The following is a 17,881-nucleotide window of genomic DNA, read 5'->3' on the forward strand; positions in this document are numbered from 1 at the left end:
ATCAAATACATACAACAATTGCAAAGTTATTGGATCAGGCTTGTAGCAGTGATGGAATAAACTGCTGGCTTAAGTCAAGTCTCTGGCTGCTTCCAAATCATTGAAAGATCCTCAATCCCTTGGTTAGAATGCTCCCATTAGTATAAGTCCATAGTCCAGAGGTTTGAGCAGGAAAGAGGCAAAATGGAGGTGTTTCCAGCACTTTTTATAGCTTCTGCCACATAGAGGGAAACCCATTGTTTCAAAAAAAGGCCTCAGCACAGCTAGTGGAATATCACAGGTGACACGATGGTGTTTGGAGTCATATGGGCAAGTCATATGTCTATGCATGATTTTGCTTAGTCACAGTAGAAGTCATTACCTATACCTCAAACAGCACATTCATAGGAAAGTCCAGTCGGGGTAGGTGGGCATCTTCGATTGTGAGTTAAATGTCCTTTTGATGGGCCACTGTCATTTGTACAGATGTGCTGGCTAACTACCTTGTGGGTGCTACCCAAGAGCAAACATTTTGAAATACAGGTATAGAGCCAACAGTCATATTTCAAATACAAAAATGATACATACATACAAATAGCATAATTATATTCAGCAAATCATAACCTTTCCACACCTTACTTGACAACCTTTGTACAAGATTTGTTGCAAGTATATAACAGTCATAGCAACAATGATCTACATGGTCAGATAACATCACAGCGCTTACCTGCTGTGGTAATAGCCTCCTGTCCCAGATCTGGACTTTAGCGTCCAAGACCTGGGTGCTTACCTGAAACTCCCCCAAGCTCACTACCAGCTTGGATATTCTCGCTGCCACCAACTAGGACTATTGGGGGTCCTAGTATGCCCCCCGAGTCACCCCAACTGTCCCCTGGGGGACCCCCAAGACCCAGAGCCCTGGGTCTCCCTCTCTTCTCTCCCAGCTTCCCCCCCTTTCCTGGGTTAGCCGGTGCGAGACTAGACTTCACTCTTTGAATGCAACCGGAGAGGCAATCTAGCGTCCCCGAGGAGGAAATTCCCTCCTGAGCTCGTAGCAGTAACTGAGAGAAAACTTCAACGCAAAGAGAACAGATGATTCTTTTTCTCTTCCCGTAGTCCTGCTCTTTTCCTGAAAACAATAGAAAATAAGCCCACAGCCTGGCTTTCTCCCTTCCCTTTGCCTCCCTAGGAAAAGAACTTCACCAAGTTTTAAAGGAAAAGGTTTTATATAAAAAAAAGGAAATATAAAATAATAAATCTTGCATTAAGAAATCAATACCAGGCTCTTGCTTATAAAAAATGAAAGAAAACAGTCTGATTTAAAAGAAAGCCGCAATTAACCAGATCAGCAAATCAAGATACATGTGAATACAACACAAAGCTCATCTACTAACGAATTAACTTATGTTTTCCTTTTGTACTTACAGATGTTTAGAAGAACTTTAAATAGATGGAGTTTAGGAGGTAAACCTGTTTACTCACAGCCGAGAAACAACAAAAGCAGAACAGCAATCCACATCTGTACAATACAACACAAACTCTTCATAAGCCGAAATTACTTTGCTTTTCCTTTTGTACTTCAGACTTTATAGTAAATATTTGAGATAGAGAAGGAGGTGAAGAAACTTTTATCATAGCCGAGAACAACAAAAACACCCGAGTATACAAATTCCCGCACCTGACTTTTAAAACAATTCCAGTTCTCTGATTGTTCCTCTGGTCAGTGTTTGGTTACCCTTTCCCAGTAAAAGAAAACTTAACCTTACCTTACCATATCTACTTATACACCTGGACTCTCCAGACAAGAAACTGCGACCAGAGACAAGAAGGGTTGGGGGTAGATTTCCCAGCAAGAACTGGGAGGAGGGTCTTGCACTCAACTGGAAGTAAGTGGCTGCCAGCCCATACAGAGGACTGACCAGATCTGATTGTGGCCTGAGGCACTGAGGCGTATCTAGGGCCTGAGGGATAGAGACAGGTGATCTTAATACTGTTTCATGGAGGTAATAAGATTATGCTGGACTTTTTTATGGGATACTGCATAGATTTACTAATAATTCACCCAAAGAGAATACTTATCGAAGAGAGAATTCATGAATTAATTGTTTAACTAGAGGGAAACTCAGGCCGAAGGCACTGACCTAGTTACAGTCTTGAAAATTTAAACTAGAGAAATAAAAATAAAGACTACGGCCTGTCTAGCACTACTGATTTAAACATTTTTAGCACGTAGTAAACCAATTTAAGACGGCACCGATCCACAAACAAGCCCTTATATCGGATATAAAGCTCTGTTTAACTGGTTTCGCTACTCCTCCCCGACCAGAAGTAGCGCTGAATCATATTGCCATATCGATTAACGCGTTAGTTGTGGACCGAAAACTGACAGTATTGCCACTCTGACGGCGATATCCCACAGATAGCACAATTTGACGCTCTGGAACGCAATCACGAACTTCAGATGCAGTGACCAGCGTAGACAGGAAAAGCCCACACTTTTGAATTTCATTTCGCTGTTTGCCACGTGGAGCTCTGAGCAGCACAGTAGTGCATGCACGTCCCAAATCCAAAAGAAAGCTACAGCATTGGACCTACGGAGATCTGATCTGATCGCTCTGTGAATGGGGAGACACATCTTTCTATCGAGCCTCTGTTACAGAGACGAAATGCAGAAAGCATTTGAAAGAATCTCTAGGCTATGATACAGAGTCCACAGCCACATGCTGGTGACAGATACTGAAAGCCAAAGAATGCAAAATGGACACTTATGGAGGGAGAGAGGGGTACTGAGACGCCAGTTAATCCCACAGTCTCCCGCAGGCTCCGAAAACGTATCTGCATCTTGAGCTGAGCCCAATGCACCTGTAGTCAACACATTGTCCGGTGGATTCAGGGTAATTGTCTTCAAGTTACCACCCCTCCCCCCAATGAAAGAACAGTGAAAACAATTGTTTTCTTGATTTATTTTATTACAGTCACATACGTATACTGCATGCTTCCTAATAAACGGTGCTGCGCTATGAATGCCGCATCTCTTCCCTTCCCTCGCCCGGGTGGCAGATGTACCGTACAAAAGACTGTAGCTGTCCTCATCATCCTGTTGAGTGCTCTTGCTGGCCTCAGGTGAGCGGTCGCCAGCCTTGCAGTAAATAGAATTGGACTACCCGGTCTTCCCGTTAGATGGTACGAACGGCTGTAACCATCCCTCATCATAGCAACTGAGGGGCTGAGTTCCAATCATCGCCCCCCTTTCATGTCTAAAGGAAAAGATTCGTACTGCCTTGAATATCATAGACAGCGAGATGGCTCCTCTCCTCTTTACTTTTAACTAGTCCTGACTGGACTATCCATAGCACTGGAGCTGCTCTCCCTTCATTTATCTCACTAAAAAGTCAGTGTTTCTTATTCCTGCATTCTTTTATTACTTCAATCACATCAAATGGCACCTGCCGCGGGATAAACCCAGGACGGTTGAAGGAGAGAAGAACGAGTGGGTTGTTGCAGGTCGAGCCGGCTTAGAATGCATGCACTCATCATTTCTGCGGATTCTTGAGATAGCGCTGGCTCTCTATTCTCTGATTACACCTTGTTCTCTTAGTACACTGCCCGTATTTAGCAGGACTGACTACTATTTTAACAAACCTAAAGTAAGTTGACTCAGGATCAATTCTCATTTGTGTCTTTGGCCCACCGGCCAACCTCACAAAGGCCACCATGAGCACCATGACAGCACAGATGGATAAAACACTGGTAGACCAAACTCTGCTACCTTGCAAAGGCAAGAATGTGCTGTGTAGCACTGCAACCGCGGCTGTCAGCAGATATCAGTAACATCTACAAGTGACAGTGCATAAAAAGGCAAAACAGATCCATGGTTGCCTCCTATGGTCGTCTGTCAGGCAATCCAGAGAAAAAAGGTGCGAAATGTAATGTCTCCATTCCTTTCAGGAGAAAAATGATTGTCTGCCATTGCTTTCATGGAGGAAGGAATGAGTGACGACATTTACCCAGAATCACCCGCGACACTGTTTTTGCACCATCACGCATTGGGATCTCAACCCAGAATTCCAATGGGCAGGGGAAACTGGGGGAACTATGGGATAGCTAAGGGTTAGCTACCCACAGTGCAACGGTCCGGAAATCGACGCTAGCCTCGGTACATGGATGCACACCACCGAATTAATGTGCTTAGTGTGGCCGCATGCACTCGATTTTATACAATCTGTTTTACAAAACCGGTTTGTGTAAAATCAGAATAATCCCGTAGTGCAGATGTACCCTCAGGTGTAAATCATGACCAGGCCTAAGTATGTTGGGGAAAGATTGTAAGGCTCTTCATAACTTAATGCACCACTACTTTCTACTTCTCCAACATTGTATCTTCTCTCATAAGCCCCAACCCTCTATTCCTCCAGCCATTCCAATGTTCACATTCATTTGTCTGCTTTCCCCCACAAGCACCTATAAAGCATGGAATGCCCTCTATGAACTATTCAATAATACCATGATCCTGTCTGGCATCACGTCCTCTTCAAGAACCACTTCTATCATACTTATGGGAAATGGCCAACTGATAATGATTGGAGAGATGGCAAGTAGGAGTTTCTGATGTTTATTTTATTATTTATATTTTATTCTGTGCTTGTACAGTGTCTAGCAGAATGGGGCTCCAATCCTGACTGAGGAAATTAGGTGTTACCGTAATAAAATTTACCAGTACTGAAGCCTACACTCAAGTGCATTGCCAACGAACTACGTAAGCAAGTGAAAAATATGATTGTGAGTATAGAGATAGATCTCTTATCCTTGATATATTTGTTCTCAAGACACACTTATGTATACAATTAAAATATAATACTGCTATAATTTGTGTATTAATTTATACACTTTTTATTATATGGGCAGACCTGGAAGGCCTATTGAAGGGGGCTTTGCATATATATAAGGAACTTATAATGCGAAGGAGAATATTGCACACTTACAACAAGAGGGCATCATCCTGGCACTAAAGACCACTTCGAGTATTACCAGCTCTGCCACAGTCTCACTCTGTGATGTTGGGTGATTCACTTGACTTCTCTGTACCTGTCTTTTCCCAATTTCTGTAAAATGGGGAGTAGAGCACTTTGAGATCTACAGATAGTGTGTGCTAGCTGAGTTTTAGTTATTTCATCTTCTTTTGTATAATGAAACGTTACTGAAAACAGTGTGCCAATGAGATTGTGGATTTTAAGTGATGTACATACAGTGCATTAATGGATTCTTTTAAAACAAGATACTATATGGTTACTAATGAAGCAAAGGTATCTTCTCAGTATAAAACAAGTACTGACATGGTTACTGTGATTTGAGTCATGCTGCTCAGTGCAGTCATTTTCTATCGTCTTATCAAGACTTTCCAGGCAAAGGAGTGAGCATGATTATAAGAATTATTTTGTGTCGAGAAGCATATTTTTTTGGGTGGAAATACTATCTTTTTCTCGTGCTTACTAATGTGTTAATGGTAAACATTCCCATCCTTTATAAAGAATGACTACATATAGCAACTGAGGTTCTTTGAAAGGTTGTCTGTCCAGATCCCCCTCTAGTTGTACATATGCCTCACAAACGAGATCGGAATCTTTGAACAGCAGTGTCTATTGGGCCTGCCTGCACTGTGTATGTCATTGTGCCTCTCTACACAATAGCATAAAGGGCAGAGTAGCCACAACTGTCTTTCAGTTCACTTGCTAACTCAGAATCCCAGATATTAATGACTGAAAAAGTGGGAATGAAAAGTAAGTCATGGGCTCCATGGAGATAACAAATATCTGAGACCCACAGTTACTGTATGGTAAGTAACCACTCGCATTCCTAGTAGAGATAGGGGAAGTGTTATTAAAATTGCACAAGGCACTGATGACACCTCATCTGGAATACTGAGTGCAATTCTTGTCTCCCATGTTCAACAAAGATGATTTCAAATAAAATAGGTTCAGAGAAGGAAGGGCTGCTAGGATGATCACAGAAATGGAGAAATTACCTTACAAGAGGAGACTTAAGGATTTTGGCTTAGGTCCTGGAACTAGGAGTGCAGGGGGTGCTGCAGCACTCTCTGACTTGAAGTGGTTTCCATTATATACAGGGTTTATAGTTTGGTTCAATGGCTCACAGCACCTCCACTACAGAAATTGTTCTTGCATCTCGTTTAGCCGAACCAAACGAAGGCTGAGGGGAGATATGTTTGCCCTCTGTAAATACATTAGAGGGATAAGCATGAGGAAGAGAGAGGTGCTATTTAAGTCAAGAGCCAGTGGTAGTACAAGAACAAATGGATATAAACTGGCCATCAACAAGCTTAGCTTGAAGTTAGATGAAAGTTTCTAACCATCAGAGAATTGAAGTTCTGGAACCTTCCAAGGGGAGTAGTAGGGACAAAAAAACTAACTTATTTCAAGACTGAGCTTGATATGTAGGGCTGTCAAGCAATTAAAAAAATTAGTTGTGATTAATCAGTTTTGATTGCACTGGATAAAAAGCCAGTTATATGTAGTTTTGCAAAGCTAAGTTCCAATACCATCAAAGTACTTCAAGTCTGCAGTAACACCAACATGCTAAACATGCTTTCGCCTCCAGTTCTTGCGCTACAGATAACTCACTGACAGCAAATGAATCCCACCAGCTGATACAGAGTTCGTTTACAGAGTTTCAGGATCGTTACAAGCCCATGGATCAAACAAAGTACAACAGCTTAACCAATGCTAATGCAAAGTGGATATCTATGGACAACAGTTTGAATTCAAATTGAATCTTCCAATCAATCATACCCCTTGCCCTCCTGAGGAACCATTCCATCGCGAATACATGACCTATATCACAACGAGAAGAATACACAGCTGAAGCTTCTGAAAAATGCATTAACTGTTGCTTTGAATGGTGTTTACTGGACAGGGAGCAATCACAGCTCTCTTGGAGACACGGCACACCTGATGGATGCTGCATGGACACTGCAGTCGTTTTCTTCAACAGTCGCACATGCTGAAGAGAGACATTATGCTGAAACATGTAGAGCATTTCTTGGATGCTAGGAGAGAATGGAATATTTAAGAAAAGGTAACAACAACAACTAGTACTAATGGTGTGATCAAAACTGCGATTAATCACGATTAATTTGTTTTGACTTAATCACTGAGTTAATTGCAATTGACAGCCCTAGTGCACACAATGTAATTGCAGGCACTAGAGGATCTCATGTCCAACTATGGTAGATCTCAGCTGGGTGACCAGGCTACGAAATGGCAGATGAAATTTAATGTTGATAAATGCAAAGTAATGCACATTAGAAAACTTAATCCCAGCTATACATACAAAATGATTGGGTCCAAATTAGCCATTACCGCTTAAGAGATCTTGGAGTCATTGTGGATAGTTCTCTGAAAACATCTGCTCAATGTGCAGCAGCAATCAAAGAAGCAAATAGAATGTTAGGAAAGGGATAGAAAATAAGACAGAAAATATAATACCACTATAAAATATCCATGATATGCCCCCACCTGGAATACTGTGTGCAATTCCAGTCACCTCATCTCCAAAAAAGATATATTAGATTTGGAAAAAGTACAGAGAAGGGCAACAAAAATTATTAGGGCTATGAAATAGCTTTCATGTGAGAAAAGATTAAAAAGACTGGGACTGTTCAGTTTAGAAAAGAGACAACTAAGGGGGGATATTATAGATATCTATAAAATCATGAATGGCAGAGCCATCCCTTGGGTAGGGCAAATTGGGGTGACTGCTCCAGGCCCCGCACTTTGGGGGGCTCCGTAGACCGGTGCAATTGGCTGGCGCGGGTCGGTCCTGGAGGACATAGGCGTGGGAACTAGGGGAGCAGGGGATGCTGCAGCACCCCCGGGCTCCCAGCTGCCAGCGCTGCACCTGGGGTCTTGGCTGCTGGCCTGCGTGCCTGGGGCTCTGCTGCCACCCCGCGTGCCAGGGTCCCAGCTGCCACCCTGCACACCCAGGGTCTCAGCTGCCACCCCACCCCTGGGGTCTCATCTGCCGCCTTGCACTCCCAGGACACTACTGCTGCCCCGTGCCCAGGGTCTTTCCTGCTGCCCCATGTCCTGGATCACTGCTGCTGCCCCACACCCAGGGTCCCTGCTGCCGCCCCGCACCCGGGGTCCTGACTGCTGGCCCCACGTCCAGCACTCTGAGGCCACCCTGCATGTAGAGATCTGTTGCCGCCCCATGCCTGGTGTTTTGCCCCTGGCCTCAGCTCTGGGGATGGGGGCAGAAGTAGGGGTAAGGGGGCTAGCTTTCAGCACTCCTGTTAAAAATGTTCCAGCACCACTGCCAAAAGATGAACCCATCACTTCCGCAGGGCCGCCATCTTGTTGGCAGTTAGCAGAGACAGCACCCGGCTCAGCCGCTTGCCTTTCAGTGCAGTGAGTCCCCCGTCCCAGCCGGAGCCCTGAGCTGCCATGGCGCTATGGCCAACAATAGTGGCAGCAGGCAGCCCAGCACCAAGCCGGATCCGTCCCGCCACGCCAGAGCGGGGGCCCCAAGCTGGCAGGGGCTGATTTGTCCCAGGCCCTGCGTTCCGCTAGGGACAACCCTGATTAATCGTGTAGAAAAAGTGGAATAAGAAAGTGTAATTTACCCCTTCACCTAACAAAAGATCTATGAAATTAATAGGCAGCAGGTTTAAAACAAACATAAGGAAGTACACAGTCAGCCTATGGAATTCACTGCCAGGGGATGTTGTGAAGGCCAAGACTATAACAGGGTTCAAAAGAGAACTAGATAAGTTAATAGAGAATAGGTGTATCAACAGCATTTAGCAAAGACAGTCAGGGACGCAACCCCATGCTCTGGGTGTCCCTAAACTTCTGAATGCTAAACACTGGGTGTGGATGGCAGGGGGATGATTCATTCGGTACACTCTCTCTGTTATGTTCATTCTGTCTTAAGCATCTGACTCTGCCCACTGTCAGAAGACAGGATACTGGTCTAGATGCACTATTGGTCTGACCCACTATGGCCATTCTTATGTTAGCAGTACTTATATGTCCTTCGTTTACAGGTGCACTGAAATTCATTACCAGTCATTATGTACTTTTCTGATGTCTGTAAATGTAACAGAAACATTGCTAAAACGAATAAAGAAGGGAGAGGACTGAAAAATATCTCTGAAAAAGTGGGATTCTGCGGTACCGTGAATTTCCAGCAGCTTCAGGTGGGTGGTTAGCACTTCCCACATTCTCTCTAGATTTTTAGCATCTCCAAGAACATTAGTCATAATTAATAGATAACATGCTGCTGCAGAGAGATCAGTTGTGTGAAGTAGGAGACAGGAAAATGATGTAATGAGATTTGGGATGGAGTGTATAAGATATAGCGGGATTTGAGGGTAGAGGGAGAATTGATACAAGGGGACAGAATAACATAAGGATGGCACAGTGGGTCAGACCAGTGGTCCCTCTAGCACAATAGCCTGTCTTCAGACAGTGGCCAATGCTTCAAAGGGAGTGAACAGAAATTATCAAGTGATCCACCCTATCATCCAGTCCCAACATCTGGCAGTCAGCGGGAAGTTGGGAGGTATGGGAAAGAGTAGCAATGTACTGAGATTGGGGGGCCCAATAAAAGATGTACAGGGATTTGTCAGAGGATTCAGGAAGATGGAAGGTAAACTGGATTTGGGGACAGACTGGCTGCAAAAAAATTGGGGGCGTGGAGGCTGGGTATTTGGGGAGATCTAGGAGATGCTGGGGTATTGGAGGGAAATAAGAGATGCTGGAGAACTGGGGGCCAACAGGGGGGTTTAGAGAAATTGGAGGACATGGGGATTTGGGAAGGATTTAGAGACGGAGGGGACTAGAGATCAAGGGCATTTGGGGAGCGATTAGAAACGCAACGGAGTCCTGTGGCACCTGATAGACTATCAAGAGATATTGAAGCACAAGCTTTTGTGAGTGCTTATGCTCCAACACGTCTCTTCATTTATAAGGTGCCACAGGATTCCGCTGCTTTTTACAGATCCAGACTAACAGGACTGCCCCTCTGATACTTGATTAGAGAAGCAGCAGATTGAGGTTTGGCGGTGGGCCAGCCGTGCAGGTCTGTGAGACCGGATAGGGAGAGGGCGGGATCAGCAAGAAGCGCGCCAGGCCCGATGGACAGGGACTCTGTCTCCCCCTCCCTTCGTCCCTGCCGCACTGCGCGCCGCCCGCCCGCTCCGGGAAGCCAATGGGAGCGGGGGATGTTAGCGGTCGGGGTGGGGCCGCGTTGCTACAGCAGTTGCAGTTGCAGTCGCAGCCGCAGCCGCAGCCGGAGCGCGCCATGGAGGAGCTGGAAGGTGAAGGGTGGGGCGCGGCGGGGATCAGAGACCGCAGCGGGCCCCCACCCCGGTCCGGGCCTTTGTGTGTGTCCAGGGGTCTGGGCGGGGCTGGGAGAGGAAGGGGCTGGGACGGAGGGACCGGGGTTCCTGGGGGAGGGAAACATGAGACCTCAGCTCCGCCTTGGGCACCGCATCCCCCGCCCCCTGTAGGGAGCTGCGGGGTCGGGATGAGGTGCCTCGCACCCCGAGCTGGCTGGGCTCCCTGTCAGCCCCTTCCTCGCTCCGGGACAGCAGAGCCCGCGGGCCGAGCTGCTGCCAACGCCTGCGTCTGGGACGTGCCGGGCAGCGAGGGGCGCGCTCTGCCCGTAGCGGGGTTGTCCGCGCCCAGGGACATAAACAGCAGAACAGTCTGGTTTGCTATCAGTGAGAGAGACTGAACGTGCGCCAGGGGGGCACCTTCCCCCCGTGAGTGGGGTTCGACAACCAGGCTGCGAGTGCTCTTCTCGGTAGCCAGGTCACCCTTGCTGTCTCTCTCCCCCACCCCACCCCGTGACCTTGCCGAGCCAGTGCTGGCTTCACAACTGAGCGCTCATTGTTTGACTCTTGTGTTTAACATACAAAATCTCAAAAGCGAGCACGCCTCTGATTATCTCTGTAGCCTTTCAAGTTCCCAACATCAGGCTCCACTTTGCTGATGTCCTGCAGCTGGCTGATGGGGATAATTACAGCATTCTTTTGGGTGGTGCGGGCATCCTTATCCGTCTGCTTTTTTTAGCCAGAGGATTGGGCTTGATTGTATTAAAAGTTTTAAACACTTGCTTCGGGATTGCTATAGTGGCGAAGTATTTCTCAGATACTGTAAAGGCTTGATTATACACTGGTCTACACTGCAAACGTATGTTGCTATAACTGTGTCCACTTTCCTGAGCAACATAGTTAGACTGAACTAACCCCCCAGTGTAGACAGCACTTGCGCTATAGTTACCGCCTCTTGAGAGAGCAAAGTACCTACACCAGTACGTAGTGATCAATGGCTCCATGTCTAGTTCACAGCCGGTATCAAGCGGAGTGTTCCAAGGGTCGGTCCTGGGGCCAGTTTTGTTCAATGTCATCATTAATTATCTGGAAGATGGCATGGACTGTGCCTTCAGCAAGTTTGCAGATGACACTAAACTAGGAGGAGTGGTAGATAAACTGGAGGATAGGGATAGGATACAGAGGGACCTAGACAAATTAGAGGAGTGGGCCAAAAGAAATCTGATCAGGTTCAACAAAGACAAGTGCAGAGTCCTGCACTTAGGATGGACAAATCCTATTCACTGTTACAAACTAGGAACAGAATGGCTAGACAGCAGTTCTTCAGAAAAGGACCTGGGGATTACAGCGGACGAGAAGCTGGATATGCGTCAACAACGTGCCCTTGTTGCCAAGAAGGTGAACAGCATTTTGGGCTGTATAAGTAGGAGCATTGCCAGAAGACTGAGGGACGTGATCATTCCCCTCTATTTGGCATTGGTGAGGCCTCATCTGGATTACTGTGTCCAGTTTTGGGCCCCACACTACAAGAAGGATGTGGAAAAATTGGAAAGAGTCCAGCGGAGGGCAACGAAAATGATTAGGAGGCTGGAGCACATGATTTATGAGGAGAGGCTGAGGGAACTGGGCTTGTTTAGTCTGCAGAAGAGAAGAATGAGGCGGGATTTGATAGCTGCTTTCAACTACCTGAAAGGGGGTTCCAAAGAGGATGGATCTAGGCTGTTCTCAATGGTAGCAAATGACTGAACAAGGAGTAATGGTCTCAAGTTGCAGTGGGGGAGGTTTAGGTTGAATATTAGGAAACACTATTTCACTCAGAGGATGGTGAAGCACTGGAATGGATTACCTAGGGAGGTGGTGGAATCTCTTTCTTTACGGGTTTTTAAGGTCAGGCTTGACAAAGCCCTGGCTGGGATGATTTATGGCTTGGCTACATTCGAAACTTCAAAGCGCTGCTGCTGGAGTGCTGCCGCGGCAGCGCTTTGAAGTGTGAGTGTGGTCGCAGCACCAGCGCTGGGAGAGAACTCTCCCAGCACTGCACATACTCCACCTCCTCATGGGGATTAGCTTACAGCGCTGGGAGCCGTGCTCCCAGCGCTGCGGCATTGTTTACACTGGCGCTTTACAGTGTTGTATCTTGCAGCGCTCGGGGTGTGTGTGTTTTTTTCACACCACTGAACAAGAAAGTTGCAGCACTGTAAAGCGCCAGTGTAGCCAAGGCTTTAGTTGGGGATTTTTCCTGCTTTGAGCAGGTGACTGGACTAGATGACCCCCTGAGGTCCCTTCCAACCCTGATATTGTATGATTCAGTAGAAGTTTATACATAAAATTTCTACGAAGCATTACAGTGCTGTAGCAGCATTGTAAGTGTAGACAAGCCCAAGCCTTGTGGAATATTTGCACCTTTTTAACTCCTACGGTTAGATTAATGCAAGTAATATTTTTGTGGGGTTGTAGCTTTTCACAGATAACAGAGGTAAAAAAATAACTTCACTAATGCAAGAATCTCTGACATCCGTAAACGTTTATAATTTTAATGTTGCTAACAATAACATGAACAGAACTGTTTTGTGTAAATATCGTAAATGATCATTTAAAAAAGCATTCATACTCTGTTTGTCATAACCAATTGAGTATTTAAGATGAGAATGATATGGGCAATCTAGCCTCCACTTCTTTTTGCTTCTGCTTCAAAGAACTAAAGCAATTAAAATAATTCTTATTGTATAGCAATTTTTATCTTTATAGCTAGGCTAGGGAAGTCAGTCAATTGATTTCCTATTTACTTGATCATGGTGAAATATTGTGAATTTTTCCAAGAAGACAGAGGCAGTGGCCTACTTTTTTGATTCCATCATGATGCCATTCTTTCATTTTTAGAACTTTATTTCATTGTGCTTCACATTTTTCTGTGTTAGAATAACTCAGGCCTGGTCTGCACCTAAAACTTAGGTTTACTTAGCTTTGTCGTGCAGGGGTGTGAAAAATTCACACCTCTGACAGACATAGTTAATCCAGCCTAAGACCTGGTGAAGACACTGCTGTGTCAAAGGAATAATGGTTCTATTGACCTTGCTTCTCAGGGTGAATTTACTACAATGATGGGAAAACCCCTTCTGTTGTAGCTAGTCTCTACACTACAGCGGCATAGCTGCGGCACAGCAGTTGGCCACTGTAGTGCTTGTAGTGTAGACACATCCTCAGTTAAGTAACTTATTTTTTATAAGCAGGCAGAAGTATTTATCTAAAGCCTATTGGAGCCCATATAGTCTTACTCTTTTTGTCACTCTTCTAATAAATTAGTGCTTTAAAATATTTAACCATTTTTAACATTATTTGACTGGTTAGTTGATTTGATTATTTTTGGACCAAATGCCCCACCCTATATATATGCTTGGCAGAACTTGATGTTTTTTAAAAATATTGATGGATATCTATTTGTTTTAAAGCATTTTTTCCTATTTTTATCAATAAATTTTCACATTTGCAAGAAATTATGGGGCAGAGTGAGTATAATTGTTTAATGGGAGTACATCTTGAGATTCAAAAAGTTAGTTTTATAGTTGTTAAAACACAAATTGTCAACATCAGACGTCAAAATATGCAGTGTAAACTCTAAGTTATCAAACAGCAATTTCAGATAGGCAATGAAAGAAAAGTGCTGTTATTACTGATGAAAATATATTTCATCAGTTTGTGTGTGTACAGAGGAATTGACGTTTACTGACATTTACCGATTAAAAATCTAATCCTTCCAAGGCTACCAGTGTAGCGTTTACAAATATCATGAGTGAGATTCTGGTCTCCTTATACAGGCAGCCCTGCTGACTTCATTGGGATTACTTGCATAAATACAGAGAGCAGGATTTGTCATAGAATCATAGGACTGGAAAGGACCTCGAGGTGTTCTAGTCTAGTCCCCTGCACTCAAGGCAGGACTAAATATTATCTAGACAAGCCTTGTCAGGTGTTCGGAGATTTTAAAGAGCAGATTAGACAATGACAGAGATTCCACAACCTCCCTAGACAATTTATTCCAGTGCTTAACTACTCTGATAGGAAATTTTTCCTGAAGTCCAACCTAAACTGCCCTTGCTTCAGTTTAAACCCATTGCTTCTTGTCCCATCCTCAGATGTTAAGGAGAACATTTTTTTCTCCCTCCTCCTTGTAACAGCCTTTTATGTACTTGAAAACTGTTATGACCCCCCCATCTTCTCTTCTCCAGACTAATCAAACCCAGTTTTTCAATCTTCCCTCATGAGTCATGTTTTCTAGATCTTTAATCATTTTTGTTGCTCGTCTCTAGACTGTTTCCAGTTTGTCCATATCTTTCCTGAAATGTGGCACCCAGAAATGGACACAATACACCAGCTGAGGCCCAATCAGCGCAGTATAGAGTGGAAGAATTACTTGGTGTCTTGCTTACGACACTCCTGCTAATACATCCTAGAATGATGATTGGATTTTTTCAACAGTTTTATACTGTTGACTCATATTTAGTTTGTGATCCACTATGACTCCCCAGATTCCTTTCCACAGTACTCCTTTCTGGGCAGTCATTTCCCATTTTGTATGTGTGCAACTGATTGTTCCTTCCTGTGTGGAATACTTTGCATTTGTCCTTATTGAATTCATCCTATTTACTTTAGCCCATTTCTCCAGTTTGTCCATATCATTTTAAATTTTAATACTATCCTCCAAAGCACTTGCAACCCTTCCACAAACTTTCAGTGTACTCTCTATGCCATTATCTAAATCACTGATGAAGATATTGAACAGAACCAGACTCAGAATTGATCCCTGCAGGACCCTACTTAATATGCCCTTCCAGCTTGACTGAACCACTGATAACTACTCTCTGGGAATGGTTTTCCAATGAGTTCCAACCAGTTATGCACCCAATTTAAAATAGCTCCATTTAGGATGTATTTCCCTTACTTGTTTATGAGAAGGTCATATGAGACAGTATAAAAAGCCTTAGTAAAGTCAAAATATATCACATCTCCTGCGTCCCCGGTATCCACAAGACTTCTTACCCTGCCAAAGAAAGCTATTAGGTTGGTTTGACATGATTTGTTATTGACAAATCCATACTGAGTGTTACTAACAACCTTATTGTCTTCTAGGTATTTGCAAATTGATTGCTTAACTGTTTGCTTCATTATCTTTCCTGGTACCGAAGTTCACTAAGACCCTTGAAAGATTGTCTGTTGTGTTCACACTTAAAGTATTGCTGTAATTCTTAAATATGATCCTGGTGTTTAAAAAATCAGTGCAACCAAAAGATGATGTCTTATGCTTTATCAAAGGATGCCCTTTTGGGCACTAAAAAACTCATTAATAAGGCTAAGATTTTGTCACGGATATTTTTAGTAAAAATCACAGACAGATCACGGGCAATAAAGAAAAATTCACAGAAGCCCGTGACCTGTCTGTGATTTTTCACTAAAAATATCCATGACAAAATGGGGAGCCGCTGAGGGGGGCCTGGGTGGGAGCTCCAGAGGCCTCTACCACCTGTGGGGGTCTCAGATCTCCAGTATTCTCCTCCCTTCACGGTGGTGGGAGCTGCAAAGTCTGGCCAGGAGCTGTGGAGTCCCCCACTGTGTGTCTTAGAGCTCCCCAGTGCCCGCAGTGGTCGAGAACTGTGGGGGTCACCCCTGCCACCTGCAGCAGCCAAGAACTGTGGGGGTTCCCCCCTCTGGGAGCTCGGGGTCTCCCCGTGCTGCCTGCAGTGACCAGGAGTTCCTGGGAGCTGTGGGGGGCTGCTCCCATGTGGGAGGGGGGGGAGGCTTCAGGGTCACCGCTGGGAGTTTCGGGGTCACCACTGCTGCTCGCAGAGGTGGGCAGCTTCGGGATGCCATGTGCAGCAACAGGGAGCTGGGCGGGGGGGGGCCCACCGCCCAAGGCAACCGGGGTAGCGGGAGTGCCCCTGCTGTCCACAGCAGAGAGGTGAGGGGTACCCCTGCCAGGAGCTTGGGGGGCATCCTACAGCTCCCTGCCAGCTGATGTCGTGAGGGTTTTTGTAGGTCATGATTCCCTGACTTCTGTGACCTCCATGACAAAATCGTAGCCTTTCTCACAAATATTTCTATGGCCAGATTCTGTCTTTACTTAACACCTATGGCAAATTTGCACCTTCCTAATTTGTGAGCCAGTTGGGGATTTCATTGCCTACTGTCTCTCCATCCAAACTAGTTTGGGGTTAACCTGGAACAAAAATGTTTCAAATTTTTCAGTGACTTGGAAAAAAAATAATTTAGTCTAAACAAAATATTTTATTTTAGAGTTTTTTAATTTGTGTCTTAGATGCAATTGAACCAAATTTCAAAATGAAAAGTTTTAATAAAAACTTTAACAACAATCAAAATATTTTATTTAGAAAATATCAAAACAAGAGTTCTGATTATTTATTTATTTATTTGCAGATTTTTTTTTTTTTTCCCCACTGAAAACATTTGGCAAATTTGGGAAGTGTTTCAGTTGACTCAAAACTGCATTTTTCAGTGGAAAAAAGTGTTGGCTGAAAAATTTCACCAGTTCTGTCCTGAGTAGTTGATTCACAAGTCTACCAAGACTATCCACATTCCATGTATTGGAAATCAATTTTGGGAGTTAACTGTATAACATATCCCATATTTACAAAGCAGGCCTTTTCCTCAACCCCCATACCTTGTTTGCTGAGAAATAAAATATTGCTCTTGTGACATGAAGCTTATGTTCTTTATGAACACTCCAGATTGATGTGAGCACACCAAAAGGTAGCTTAGATATTTTTTAAAAATTGAGTTGTGACCTTGTAAGCTTTCTTATCCCAAATAATTTTAAAGACACATTTCCCCAGAACTGTGAAGAATAAATTCAGTGACTTCTTGACTTGTCACTATAATGCATTTCTCTTAAGTGAATCAGTCCAGTAAGAAGCAGATAGTTTCAAATAGTTTCTTTGTTTTTTCTGTTTTTTCTGGCTTGTATTTTTATTCCAGCAGTTGCAGGGTAAACATAGGTAAGCAAAGCTTTTATTTACTTGAAAGGACAGTGCCAGCTTAAGCTGTACCTCTTTGGGGTGTGATGACATTGGATCTCACAATTTAAGGATCAGGTCTAGTCAACATTTGTATGGAGGGTAGTCTCCAAGGAAAATTGTGGGACAGAAAGTACTGATATTTCATTAGGTAGCATTTTCCCTTTTAAGACATTACTGAACTAGTGACGCAATATACTGGTGTTGGAGGTGCCATCTTGGATTAAATGTAAAATTCTGGTAAAAATTCTGGCATAGTTCCCCCATCCTTGTAACTTGCTGCTTCTAACAGTCATCTAAAGCTTAATATTGTAACCTGTAAGATGCACCTGTTTAAACTAGCTTTTAATCAATCAATGAGCAGGGATTTTCTGATCAGGAGTGCGGGGGGCTGACTGGGTAAGTTGGAGAGTATCTTAGAATATGTGACTATGTTGATTGAATCTTGGAGCAATGTTCATAACATTCAAAGGGCTTATCATATTTCTTTTATTGTGATTACACCCCTTAAGACATGTATCTA

The 17,881-nt window shown here is 44.1% G+C and overlaps 1 protein-coding gene across 2 annotated transcripts in view; it reads left to right on the forward strand.

Annotated features, from left to right (window-relative positions):
* The first annotated feature begins 10,202 nt into the window (after positions 1-10,202).
* The window catches only part of ZC2HC1A (zinc finger C2HC-type containing 1A), a 66,854-nt gene continuing 59,175 nt past the window's right edge, over positions 10,203-17,881 (forward strand). The window contains exon 1 of one of the 2 annotated variants that reach the window (XM_032803195.2): positions 10,203-10,315. In XM_032803195.2, coding sequence (XP_032659086.1) covers positions 10,207-10,315 — 109 coding nt within the window. In that variant the 5' untranslated portion in view covers positions 10,203-10,206. The remainder of the gene's footprint in view (positions 10,316-17,881) is intronic. The other variant, XM_032803207.2, reaches the window with a different exon arrangement.

This window comes from Chelonoidis abingdonii, chromosome 2, assembly GCF_003597395.2.
Source record: "Chelonoidis abingdonii isolate Lonesome George chromosome 2, CheloAbing_2.0, whole genome shotgun sequence".
Classification (NCBI taxonomy): domain Eukaryota; kingdom Metazoa; phylum Chordata; order Testudines; family Testudinidae; genus Chelonoidis; species Chelonoidis abingdonii.